We start from the raw sequence: 12,641 nt of genomic DNA, 5'->3' as shown, positions 1-12,641 counted from the left end.
CCTTCTTCCTCTGTCAGCTTCTGGAGAAATCCATTCTCGTTCTTTTTGGCATGTTGTCTTCACAATCAAAGCAGCTTTGCTAAAAAATACTTAGTGTTTATTTACTGGATAAATATTTGTATTTTCTGCATAATTTGCAGCTTGGTTTCTTGGCAATGGAAAGCTTTAAGGGGAAATCCACACAGAAGAACTTAAGGGAATCTAATAAATTATGATAAAACTAACATGGAGAACTAACAAGGCTGCTGATCTGAAAAATCATCCATCTATTTTATTCTTCTATTTCTTAAGAGGTATCAATTAAGTTTGGTTAGTCACTAAAAACTACCATTGAATACAGCTCAGCATAACTTTCTCAAGAAACTTAATACCCAGCTCCAATTCAGGTAGATACGAGTAATGAGCTATAGCCTAACTGTTGTCATCCTGGGGAAGATTAAAAGGAACATAACCTTACAGGGAAAGTTACAATCCAAGCAGATTCTTGCTTTGTTGTATTTAATCTACTCAACTGTAGCTGTCATTTTGAAAATTTTCCTCTTTACCTCCTGGTATTTGAAAATTGATTTTCATGATTAGCCCTCATGAATAGACTAACCATTTCATGGATTTTAGAGAGAGGTTTACTTATTTACTTATTTTTAATCATAAAAGCAAGTACTCTCTGGCATGCCTGCTCTATCATATGATAAGATTTGCCATTTCAGGACCCAGCAAGAAGACCCTTGCCAGACGCTAATGATGATGACATTATGCACTTGAATTTCCAGATCTCCAGAGCTACCAGTTAAAAATATGTATTTATTCTTTATGGGTTTTCAGTATGCAGTTAAAATAACAGAAAAGAAGTTGAAACACAAATCCTTGCTGCTCTTCTGTTAATGGTTTTGTGAATCTCAGATTCACAAAATAATTTAGAAGGTAAAGATACTGTCCTACATATTTACCAGGGCAATTAAAAATATACAAATGTCTATTAAGCAAGATTAATTAATACTTTAAGCTTTATTACATTTACTTGTTAGTATATGTGTGTCTGTGTAGACATGTGTGTACATGTCATGTGTGCCATGGTGTATGTGGAGGTCAGAGAACAACTTTCAGATGTAGAGTTTCTCTTTCTACCATGTGTGTCTCAGGGATCAAACCTGTTGTCAGGGTTGGCAACAGGTACCTTCACCAAACACTGAGCCATCTTGCTGGCTGCAAAAGAATTGTTAGTAATAATGATTGAGATTGTATATGTATCAATCAATGTGCTGACTCTTATAAGCACCCTACATTATCTACGGCAAATAACTATGAGGGACACACACTCAAGGTCACTTAAATTGGGGCTTAATTAGGAGGAGCTGGTTCAGAGTTTACTCAATTTACAGGAACCAAAACCAAGAACTGGATCTAAGTCTCCCTGTGTACCATTGCTAGTAAAGCTACCTCTCGCTTTCCTTGCTCTCATATGTTGCTTCTTCTCACTCTTGTGACTTCCTCTTTACTGATACCTTTGCTGATTAGGGCACATGTGACACCAGTAGTCACACTGGAGTGCCAACCTCAACCTTCAAGTTTAGATCACTCCATTCAGGCAGTATTCATAATGAGGTGGTCACTAAGTTCCAAATCCACAACCTAGGACACATTCTTATTGTCCATTTGGAACATGTAGTCAAGAATGATCTAATCATTTGGATCTAGATACACAGGCCTCATTACAGACATAGCTATCTATGTGTGGCTTGTGACTAGGAATGAGGCCAGACACTTGTCAGAGAAAGGGCAGGCTTCATGGTAATCTAAGCTATGCCAAATCAAAGTGGATAAGGATGTGGTAAACACAAAAATAGCAGAACATGGTGCTTTATTGAATATGCACGTGGCAGGGAAGGAAGAATGAGAGACAATGCGATGCAAAGGGTGATATCTTTGGGAAATCAGAAAATCAAGGTCAAGAAAGGGACTCTTCAAGCACTAGGAAATGATGGAGAGAAGGAGTCTGTGTTAGAAAGTAGAGAGCAAAATATTTCCCAGTATAAAGCAACCACATCTAAAGCAGATGCTCAGGACATGAGTTGGGGCTTTGGCTCTGTGATTACACCTCTCCCTTACTTCTTAGTCTCCTTCCAGCCTCCCTCATTCTGACCTTACTGTACCAATACCTCATTCAAAAATGGGTGGAGATTTCTTTGTAAAAATTGCCTATAGTATAACCATAACTCAAGATGAAGGGATTCTTTAGGCTAACTTTAGCTTATTCATTTGTCTGGCAATTCAGTCTCTCCAAGAATTTCTTGATCCAGTAAACATTTTCACTCATACCTGCTTCACCCCCTCACCCCAACCTGCTTTCCACTCCAAGCCTTTGCTTTCTCTCTACTGCTTTTGGCATTTCCTTGGAGTTCATCTGCTTCTGTAAACTATCTGATCCAGATTGTCATCTACAAAAGGACATTCACAGTTTTGTTGTTTAATATTCATACTGAAAAATGTATCTAAATGACTTCTCTCCTTTGTCACCTAATTCTGTGTATGGTATTATGATATTTGGTATGCCTAGAGGGAGCTAGAATCTATTCTCCATTCATATCAAGAGTCCTAGTGTCTGCAACTTGACATTTATCTGTTTTGCCCATTATGCCATGTGCCAAGGTCAAAACTCTGTGGCTCAAGGTCATAGTTTGACTTCTCTCAGTCTTAGGGACTTTTGTTGTTTTAGAGGCATTTCCTCCACAAAATAATTAAAATTTAGTTTTGAAAATTTGTTGGTATAAAGGCAAATAAAAGCTGGGCTAAGATCATTATTATATATCCTCAATATTTTGTTTATATTTTCTTCTGGTATTTAAAGGAATTGATACACTTGCGCAGGTTCCTGAAAGCACCATTGACCCTAGGCACGGAGCCTTCATTGTTTAATGGATGACCTGGCTTTGTTGAAGTTATATGTCCCTGAGTGCAGTTGTACCATGGCACAGACATAGAAGAAACATTCTTTGGTCTATCTATTATGAACAATTTATCAATTTTAGAAAAAGTGCCTCAATTCTCCTTTTTCTCCCCACTTCCACCTTTTTGTAGAAGGACTTTTTTCACATTACCTATAGTCCTACCCCTGCATCCTGTCGTGGATATTTTAAGAACGATGGATCTGTCTGAGTTTGGAGATGCTGCAGCCTTCCTCAGAAGAAATACTGATGATCCTCTGTTACAGCCCCCAGCCTTTGATGGTACGACTTTGTGGAAACTGCTGGCTTGAGTTCATATTATTACTTTAAGGTGGTATAACTACTTGCTTGATTACAATGAACCATCAGTTCTGAAGACTAACTTATTTGAATGGTGTGCAAGCAGATGCTATAAATCTTTGAACAACTGAAGACAACAAAGTGTCCAGGCCAGGAATAGAAATTCCCAAGGAAAAAGAGGGTGGCTGGGAGGAATCCCAGTCCTATACCCCATTTATGAAGCTCTCAGACTAGTATTCTCTTCCAGGAGTTGCCATAGGTCAAGCCTTTCTTCAAAACCTCTTAATTGTCAGCAAAAACATATTTTAGCAGAGAGAGGATTGTGACTTGGCCAAACGGTTGGCTGTATACCCGGAAGAAGGAAGGAACAATGCTGGAAGGTTGGGAAGCTGGGAGTCTGCAGCTGAGAGTTGGTCTCGGACTGTCTTCAGACAGTCCTGTTGCTGGAATCTAGCCCTCTGGCTTATTTCAGCACAGTTTGTCAGGCAAACTAAAAAGAAAGATCACTTAGGTGATTGACACTGGGATTCACAACTTCTTTGTGCCTCAGGCAAAGCCAAAGGTTAATGAGGATTTATCTTCAGAAAAAAAAGCCAAGTTCTACATTAAAATTTCCAAGTAAATGTAATCGTCACCCCTACTCTTTTTCATATATCTGGGCTGCATGACCAGTCTCTACATTTTAGCTAATTGGAGATGCAAGTCAGATTCACGGTGTGGTTTGGCATCAGGTCATCTATATGTCTTAATTCCAAAATTATTTAACAGTGCACAATAAAAACATTGTTCTGGTACCCAGAATTAGTCAACGTTAAACTTTAATGTGACCAAGTATAACTGGAGCCAATTGTGGAGGAAATTGTATTTCCATCACAGTCCCACCAGTCCTGGATCAGCTCCCAGTTTCCCATCCTTGTATTTCATTAGTGTTATTGTATTTCAAAGTAGCTAATTATAATCCTTCAAGTCAAATACAATAACAGAACAATCCCAGAAGTCAGAAGTGGCCATGCAGAGGCCTATCACAGGCAGTTAGGTAACTAAGACAAGATGGTGATAGTGGTACCAGGGAGAAAAATCAAAATTGGACCAACACACAAGAGATAATTGGATCATCCATTTGATAGAGTCAACACTATAAACAATTGCTTAAAATAGAGCAATTTAAATAGCCTTAATTAATTTTCTTAACATACCATCCTTCTTTGTGGATATTCACTGGCAGCAAAAAATGAAAAATCACCAAAAGTTGTCTGTCTTCCTGGGCTAGGTGACAGTCAAGTTTGTGTTTAGAATTTAGGTCAAATGGAAACAGTTTGAAAATAAGTGTATGGCCAACAGTTTTGGCTTCCAATTTCCTGCTCTTGGACATCTATTGCTTTATAATTAGACTAAAGCATTTCACCTCACTGAACCTTATTTTACTTGTCTGTCAAAGTTAGATGAACAAAAAACATTCACCCTGCCTACCTCCCTTCATTGCTATTAGGACTAAATAATGCTATCAGTTTGAAAATAAGTTTAGTGTGGTGCAGTGATACTCAGAAAAGAAACCTAGAACTGCTGATTGTCAGGGAGGAAGACCAGTATGTTGGGGTAAATGTAAGAAGAAAAGCACTAAAAAAAAACCCAAAATGATTTTATACTAAGAGAGATTGGCTGGTTTAACCCCCAGAAACAGCTGACCTGACAAGGGTTAACTCTTGAAACCCAGGATGATGCCTGGGAATCCAGCATGGGACTGATCAAGACCCCCTGAATGGGGGTATCAGTGAGAAGGCCTAGGTAATCTATTGAGCCTTGGGCAGTAGATGAGTATTTATCCTGAGTATACACATGGACTTTGGACTCCCATCCAACAATGTGAGATGCACTCTCACCCTGAACTCTTGGGGGAGGGTCTAGGCCTTGCCCTGGATGAAATGACAGACTATGGACACCCCCATGGAGGGCCTCACCCTCCCTGGGGAAATGAGGGGATATTGGGGGGGGTTGAGGAGAGGGCACGGGAGGAGGAGAGGGAAACGGAGAGAGACCTGGAACTGACTTGTGAAGCAATCTTGTTCCTAATATAAATTTAAACTTAAAAAAAAAGAAATGTTAGGTGTTTCATGATCCTTGGTCTTCTAAAAGGCGTTTGGATCTAAATACATACACATGTGCTATTTAAAAAAACAACTAAGAGAGATTGAGTGTCTATTTAATAAGACTACAAGTTTGAATATAGTTTAACTCTGATTTTCTCTCCTATGACAGAACCCTCATAAAAAACAGATATAGAGAAACAACACTGGTCACTTTTAAGCTCATGTGTGATTGGTTTTAATGTTTTAAATTTTTTATAGAACTCAAATTTTCTCTAGTAAATGAGGACCATCTTCATATTATATGAGATATTTAATTGGAGTTGGTTAGCCCACAGGAAATGGGCTAGAGAAAATATCCTTCACTTACAGGTTTGAGAACCAAGACCCAATTAGATGAAATGATTGTTTGACAACTCCTTACTAGTCAGGCCAGGACTAAATTATTTTTTATTTTATTTTTATTATTATTATTTTTATTTTAAATAGCTTGTTTTACATGTCAATCCCAGTTCCCTCTCCCTCCCCTCTTCCCGCACCCCCCACCATCCCTCCCAGCCTCCCACCCTATTGCCATTTCCTTCCATATAGGGGATACCTAGAGTCTGTCATTTCACTCAAGGCAGTGTCCAGGCACTTCCCTAAGAGTCCAGGCTGAGAGAGCATTCCTCTTTGTGTTATGGACACACGATGTCTGTTTGTATGCCAGGGATAAACACTGATCCACTGCTCAGGTCCTCATAGGTTGCCTAGGCCTCCTCACTGACTCTCATATTTGGGGGGGAGGTCTGGATCAGTCCCATGCTGGCCTCCCAGCTGTCGGTCTGGGGTCCAAGAGCTCTCCCCTGTTCAGATCAGCTGCAGGACTAAATTCTAGAAGACCTGATTCCAGTGCAGTGCTAGCTGAATCTGCAGCTCTGCATTATTGGTGACCAAAAGGAATTAAAAGTTGACTTATTTCATCTGCTTTATCTTTTAAAGAAAAGGTGCTGTCATGGATTAGGTCTCAGGTAAAGGCTTCTGAAAAATTTTCATCCCCACTGTTTCTGGGGATGCTGAAACAAAGAGCTCATCATGAGGCAGAAGATGAGCCCTCCTTGAAAGAAATACCAGAGAAAGAAAAGTAGCTAAGCACTTGTTATGAAGCATGAGATAATGGAGGAAAACTAATTTAGGAGGAGGTGATTTGATTTCTAGAATCATTATTCTAATAAGTACTAGTAATTAGCTATGGCACTGTTGGCACTGAGGGCAAGTCTCAATCCTAGAGAGAGAGAGAGAGAGAGAGAGAGAGAGAGAGAGAGAGAGCGTGCGCATGCACACGCGAGAGAATCATCAGATTTCTTTCAAGTGATAATATATTTTGAAACGCATAGCCTTTAATATGCTAAACAGGTACTTTCAAAATCAACTGTATTTTCATACCCTATCATAAAACATCATTGTTTGCTTAAAAGGGACCAAAATAATAAGTACAACACAAAACCAGCATTAAAAACTATAAACAAGTAGAAAGGCAATGAAAACTGAGTTACAAAGGATTATTACATCTGCTTACAAAGCAATTTTCAGAGGAAATTGTTTGTAATTAGGAAAAGGAAGGAAGCAGTACATTGCTGATTGTCATAGCAAGAAAATAGTGAGCAGCACAGTTCTATGCAGTGACAAGAATGGTGGGAGAAGAGAATGGTAGTCAATTCATTGCCTCTTTTTGTACACATTCATCCCTCTGACCCACAGTGTGTCTTTAGGGAAAGCATCTGTAGAGGGCCACGTGTCTGAAGAAATGAAATATCTGAAACTTTTTGTAACTCATATGTTAGAGATGGTGGTGGTAACCTAGTTGTCATTCCCGTTAGTGTCATAGTTGACTCGGGTTTTCATCAATGTCCTCCCCTCACCCGTTTCTTATTTGCTGAGGAACTCTTGTAGCATGCTAAGACTTATTTTGAAGAGGATGTTTCCTATTCATCTTAAATGGTTACTTGACTTGGCTGGAAGAGAATTTGGTAAGTATTTCAATGAACCTAGAGACACTTTCTCATGTATTCACAGGACTTCTAACTTAGTTTACTTTAAGATATTTTATGGGTTAATTACTTTTGTGGAAGACTTCTTTACTTAGGGATAAGACATTGAGTGAGAGAACAGAAGAAGGGAAAATAATATAAGATGGTAAATGTGAGTCAATTTTATTATATAACAAAATAACTGATATTCTCTTCCTTCAATCCCTTCCTCAATTTAGCATTCCCTTCTCTTAATAGACTTTCATTCAAGTATTAAAATATGATACAAGAATCCTAGACAGAGAAGTCCATTAACACACAGATTTACATATGTAACCAGATCATTTTTGAGTGAGTGTTTTGAGGGGAGCTGGGAAAGAGTGGAATGACCAGGAGAATATCCAAGGGTTATTGTGTTGTGGAGTGTAGGATGGTGTAGGTGAATTAGGTGGACAGTTTTCTTATAACATAATGATGCTGGCAGACCTCTGCTTGCTGAGAATTATCTTGTTCCTTTACAATCATTCATGGACAAGCAGACATAGTTAGCATTCATGTTTTTATGTAACTTTCTGACTTCTTATACAGGGCTGCATCAGTATGAAAATGCACAGTGGAGATTCCTTTAATTACTGTAGTTATAACCCATATTTTCTCTCTAGGGAAGAACAAGTGCTGGGTTCATGATGGAAAGAATGCTTATATTGAGGCTGAGGTAAAAGGAAGTATCAGTGATGGAAAAGTAATTGTCGAGACAAGAGATGGAGAGGTAAAGGATGTCTTTTTCCTTCTGGGGTTGTCTGTGTTCTCTATATAGTCAAATCACTAAGTGTATCCTTTCACTAGCACTGAGAACCTGGGGGTAGGGTGCCACTATAAAGTTTGGAGATCTCATTCATGTTTAAGTTGCTCCTATCCTCCCACCCTTACCATCAAAGATCTAATGAAGTACATCGAATAGTTCCAAATAGGATGGTTACAGTAGAAAATATAAACTCTGGATTTAACAACTATTTCCCTTCTTTTGTCAATGTTTCAAGTTACTATTTTTCTTTCCCTATCTTTATCTTCTTTCCTTCTCCTCCTTCTTTCCAGCAACTTCTGCTGCTTATTTTTTGTTGATACACAGTCTCAATCTATGTCTTCTAGAATGAGCTCATGATACTTCTGCCCTGGTATGCCAAGTGCTGAATCTAGCTGTGTGTAGCATCAAGAAAAAGACAGATTGGGGATAGAGCTCTTGCCTATCATGCCCAAAAACCTAAGCTCAATCAATCTCTAGCACTTTCAAAAATGTTTTATTTTCATTATAAAAGACATGTGCAATTTGAATAAAATCATTTCATATTGCAATAACCAAGTACTGGGGCCCCACAATAGCTTCAATACCCACAACCCCACAATGTCATGCCCTCAGTCATCCAAGGACCACTCTGTAGGCCACAATTTTCAAAGGTTCTACAGCTGTCAGTAGTATCAGGCCTTTGACACCCGACTCTTTGCGGGAACACTAAAAATTAAAGCTCTAACAGCCTTGGATTCCTTAAGATGTATGGGTGTTTGTTTAGTTTGATTAGTCTTTCCAATTGTATATGAAAATGATATTCATAAAGGAAATAGAAAAACAGATATTTGTGTGTGTGTGTGTGTGTGTGTGTGTGTGCGTGATTGAGAGAGGGAGAGAGAGGGGGTCTCTTTATGTGATACTGACTTCCCTGGAACTTGCTATGTAGAAGAGGCTGGCCTTGAACTCTCAGAGAATCATTTTGCCTTTGCCTCTCCAGTGCTGGGATTAAAACATATGCCACCAAACTCAGCTAGGAATATATCTTTTCTTTTCCTGTTCTTTGCAGAGACTGATAATTAAGGAGGATAAAATCCAACAGATGAACCCTGCAGAGTTTGAGATGGTTGAAGATCTGTCAATGCTGCTTCACCTCAATGAACCATCTATGCTTCACACCCTGAGGAGACGTTACGACAATTGGATGATCTACGTGTGTATATAGGCCTTACTATGAAAATCTCATTCTGGAACTCAGATTGGCAATGCCCCAATCTTTTCTGGTGATGTTTTATGTTTAGTTCCAATATCCTCATATGAACATCCACTGGGAAATAATGATCTCAATATTTCTTTACTTTTTATCTTGTCACCATGCATGTCATTTACCACAGAGTGTCATACAACATTAAAAGTATGAAGCTTGGAATATGATAGGGAAGAGTCCAAATGCCAGCTCAATTACTTATTTTTTATAAAGAAAACACTGCAAATAAAATATACACACCAAAATCAACTAGATGCAAACTCTGTACATACAAGCTCAATTACTTATTAGTTAAGGTTATCTATTCCATTTAAAATATTTCTGAAGAAAAATATATTTGAGATGTTGCACTTCCAACATAGTTTTGTATAAAGATAAAGCCAGGACATGTTTGTCTTCATATACAAAACACTTATGTGCATATACACAAATGGGCTGTCATTAGAAATGGATAAGCATATATTCGCATTCATACCTTCCTGTCTGTGTAGAGAGAGATAAATAGTCATTGGGCATCTTCCATGGCATTCTGTATCAGCATTTTCAGGAAAGAACAGCAAAGGATCTCATGTTTGTATGTTTGTGGTCACAATTGTCACAATAATTGTCAGATAACTTATGTATTATTTTAGCACTGGACTTATGTGCTTTGAAGAAATGCTTGATTTTCAATGAATACTTAGTCAGTGTATCAGTTAATGAAAATGATAAAAACTGGGTAAATGATAAAAACTGCATAGTGAGTTCCCAGACAGCCAGGGCTGTGTAGAAATATCCTTTCTCAACAAACCAACAAAAGATAAAAATACACCACTTATGGGTCAGGAACAACAGCCCAGATGTTGACAGAAATTTGCTAAACATGGACTTGATTCTGTGTTCCTGTGTGTATATACCTACTGTTTTATGCATAGCGGTCCAAGAGTAGCATTAAGGCTTGTCCTGACACTGTGAAAGACACTTTAGTTTGGAAGACAGCACAGCAAGCCCCTAGGAGAAGATAGGGCCATCTGATTTTATGACACCTAGTCCATATTGCTGAGAAGAAGTCATGCAGTCCTAGGTGAAAATGGCTTTCTCCTCTCACCACATTTCCCTTGTCTTGTTGAATTCCCTGATGTTACCTTTCTATAAAATGAGATAGTAATGTCTGACTCTACTTAGTTAGAGGATTAGATTAAAACAAAAAAATATGTAGAACAGGTAATTAAGTGCCTGTCACCAAACTAGTGTTCAAGAAACCAGTTGAGTACTCGCTTTGGCAGCACATATACTAAAATTGGAACGATACAGAGAAGATTAGCATGGCCCCTGTGCAAGGATGACACGCAAATTCGTGAAGCGTTCCATATTTTTCAGCCTATGGGGCCCTGAGCTGTGGATCAGTGTCTATCCCTGGAAAACAAACAGTCATCGTGTGCCTATAGCACAAAGAGGGATGCTCTCTCAGCCTGGACTCTTAGGGGAGTGCCTGGACTTAGGGGAGTGAAATGACAGACTCTAGATATCCCCTATGTGGAAGGATTTGGCAATAAGGTGGGAGGGTGGGGGGGAAGGGGAGTGCGGGAGGAGGGGAGGGAGAGGGAACTGGGATTGACATGTAAAAACAAGCTATTAAAAATTAAAATAAAAAATGATAAAAAAGAAACCAGTTGATTTCTCCACAGCTGTCAAGCGCCTGATGATTGGTTCCTTTGTCTCTTTATTCTAAACTTACGTATTAGAAGCAGCACTGAGATTAGGCTAAAATAGTGGCAGTAGGGATCCATTATCATCAAGAATGTGACATGCAACCAAGCTAGTCTTCCATTATTTGACTTGCTAGGTAACTGTTTTAGTTTCTCTAAAGATTTGCTTCTCAAAAAAATTGCTGCTGAATGGGTAGTTTAAAAGAATACCTATTCACATACAGTGTTGAAGGACATTAGTCTCAAATAAAGTAAAAACAGCAGGGATTTACTTCTTGTAGAGTCTCTAGAGGAAAAGGCTTTCTCTACTCTGTTCTGGCTTCTTAGGGCTACTGGTACTGGTGATGTTTTTACCTTAACCTCTTTTCAAGAATTACATGTGGGGCCTACAGAAGTGGCTCAGTGCTTTAGAACAGTTGCAGATTTTGCAGAGTAGCCAGGTTTGGTTCCCAGTAACAATATGGAGGTTCGCACCATCTGTAACTCCAGCTTCCGGGAATCCAGTGTCCTCTTCTGGCCTCTGCTGACAACAGGCACATATGTGTGTACATGCATGCATGCACACAGGCAAATGCTCATACATAAAAAATAAATCTTATTTTTAAAAAGAGAGTTACATGTGTCGGATATTTTAGCAGTTAGTATATCTCTCAGAGTTGGAGAGGTAATCTCAGGTCTTAATGCTTGCCTAACCCATATCTGTCTGCTTCTCTTAGAAGCCCTTTCTTCACAGGAATTCATATCTCTCCCCTTCCATGCTCCCTTACAAGTAAATATTCAAGCTAGCATTGTGTGACAGGGGAAGTCCTGACAATCCTGGAGTGCAACTAGTCTGTTTTCTGAAATCCACTCTGATGTCTCCTCAGACATATTCAGGTCTCTTCTGTGTGGCTATAAACCCTTACAAGTGGCTTCCAGTGTATGAGAAAGAGGTCATGGCTGCCTATCAAAAGAAGAGGCGATCTGAGGCTCCCCCTCACATTTTTGCTGTTGCCAATAGTGCCCTTCAAGATATGCTTCGCAGTAAGTAGCTGCCCTACAAAATGAAAAACGAAAATCTCTGGTCCATGTTTTCTCCATGTCACCACAGGACACTCAGTCATTGTGAGAAGAGCATGGCTTCACAGCTACCTCATTGCTTGAAACCTGATTCCTTCCAGATAAAATGCAGGCAGCATAGTAGGGGACTCCTATGGTTACAGGGACAATTAACTTGTACTTCAGAGTGAAAGAATCCATTTGTAGTGATGGGACTGGAGGTTAGCCCAGATAATGGCCCCTGCAGATGTCTGCTCTTATTACTTAAGCATATGCTGGACTGTCTGGCACAACAAAGCTATTCTACAGCTGTTCTATGCAATGATTCTTAAAAGACTGAAACTGCTAACTATTAGTTGGTTACTCTTTATATTTAAAGTCAGGAGATAGGTCGAGAGTTTGTATGTGCATGTGACTGGTAAAAATAAGAACATCTGTTTTATACTGTGTCTTTGAAGTGAGGGGTTTGCACGTGTAGATAAAACAAATCCTTCTAAGTTGAAACTGTAGGTAATAAAATTGTGAATAA

The 12,641-nt window shown here is 39.0% G+C and overlaps 1 protein-coding gene and 1 non-coding gene across 2 annotated transcripts in view; both read left to right on the top strand.

Moving 5' to 3' along the window:
- Window positions 1-3,139: 3,139 nt before the first annotated feature.
- Window positions 3,140-12,641, top strand: part of Myh15 (myosin heavy chain 15) — a 127,072-nt gene continuing 117,570 nt past the window's right edge. The window contains exons 1-4 of the mRNA XM_005074780.4: window positions 3,140-3,224; window positions 7,998-8,104; window positions 9,189-9,332; window positions 11,941-12,097. Of these exons, the coding sequence (XP_005074837.1) occupies window positions 3,140-3,224; window positions 7,998-8,104; window positions 9,189-9,332; window positions 11,941-12,097 (493 nt within the window). The remainder of the gene's footprint in view (window positions 3,225-7,997; window positions 8,105-9,188; window positions 9,333-11,940; window positions 12,098-12,641) is intronic.
- LOC121142102 lies at window positions 10,636-10,742 on the top strand. Its single transcript, XR_005879110.1, has one exon. It is a non-coding gene; the product is annotated as a U6 spliceosomal RNA (small nuclear RNA).

The sequence above is a fragment of the Mesocricetus auratus genome, unplaced genomic scaffold (genome assembly GCF_017639785.1).
Source record: "Mesocricetus auratus isolate SY011 unplaced genomic scaffold, BCM_Maur_2.0 Super-Scaffold_100008, whole genome shotgun sequence".
Lineage (NCBI taxonomy): Eukaryota > Metazoa > Chordata > Mammalia > Rodentia > Cricetidae > Mesocricetus > Mesocricetus auratus.
The sequence above is the reverse complement of the archived record's forward strand: the minus strand, read 5'-3'. Positions and strand labels throughout refer to the sequence as shown.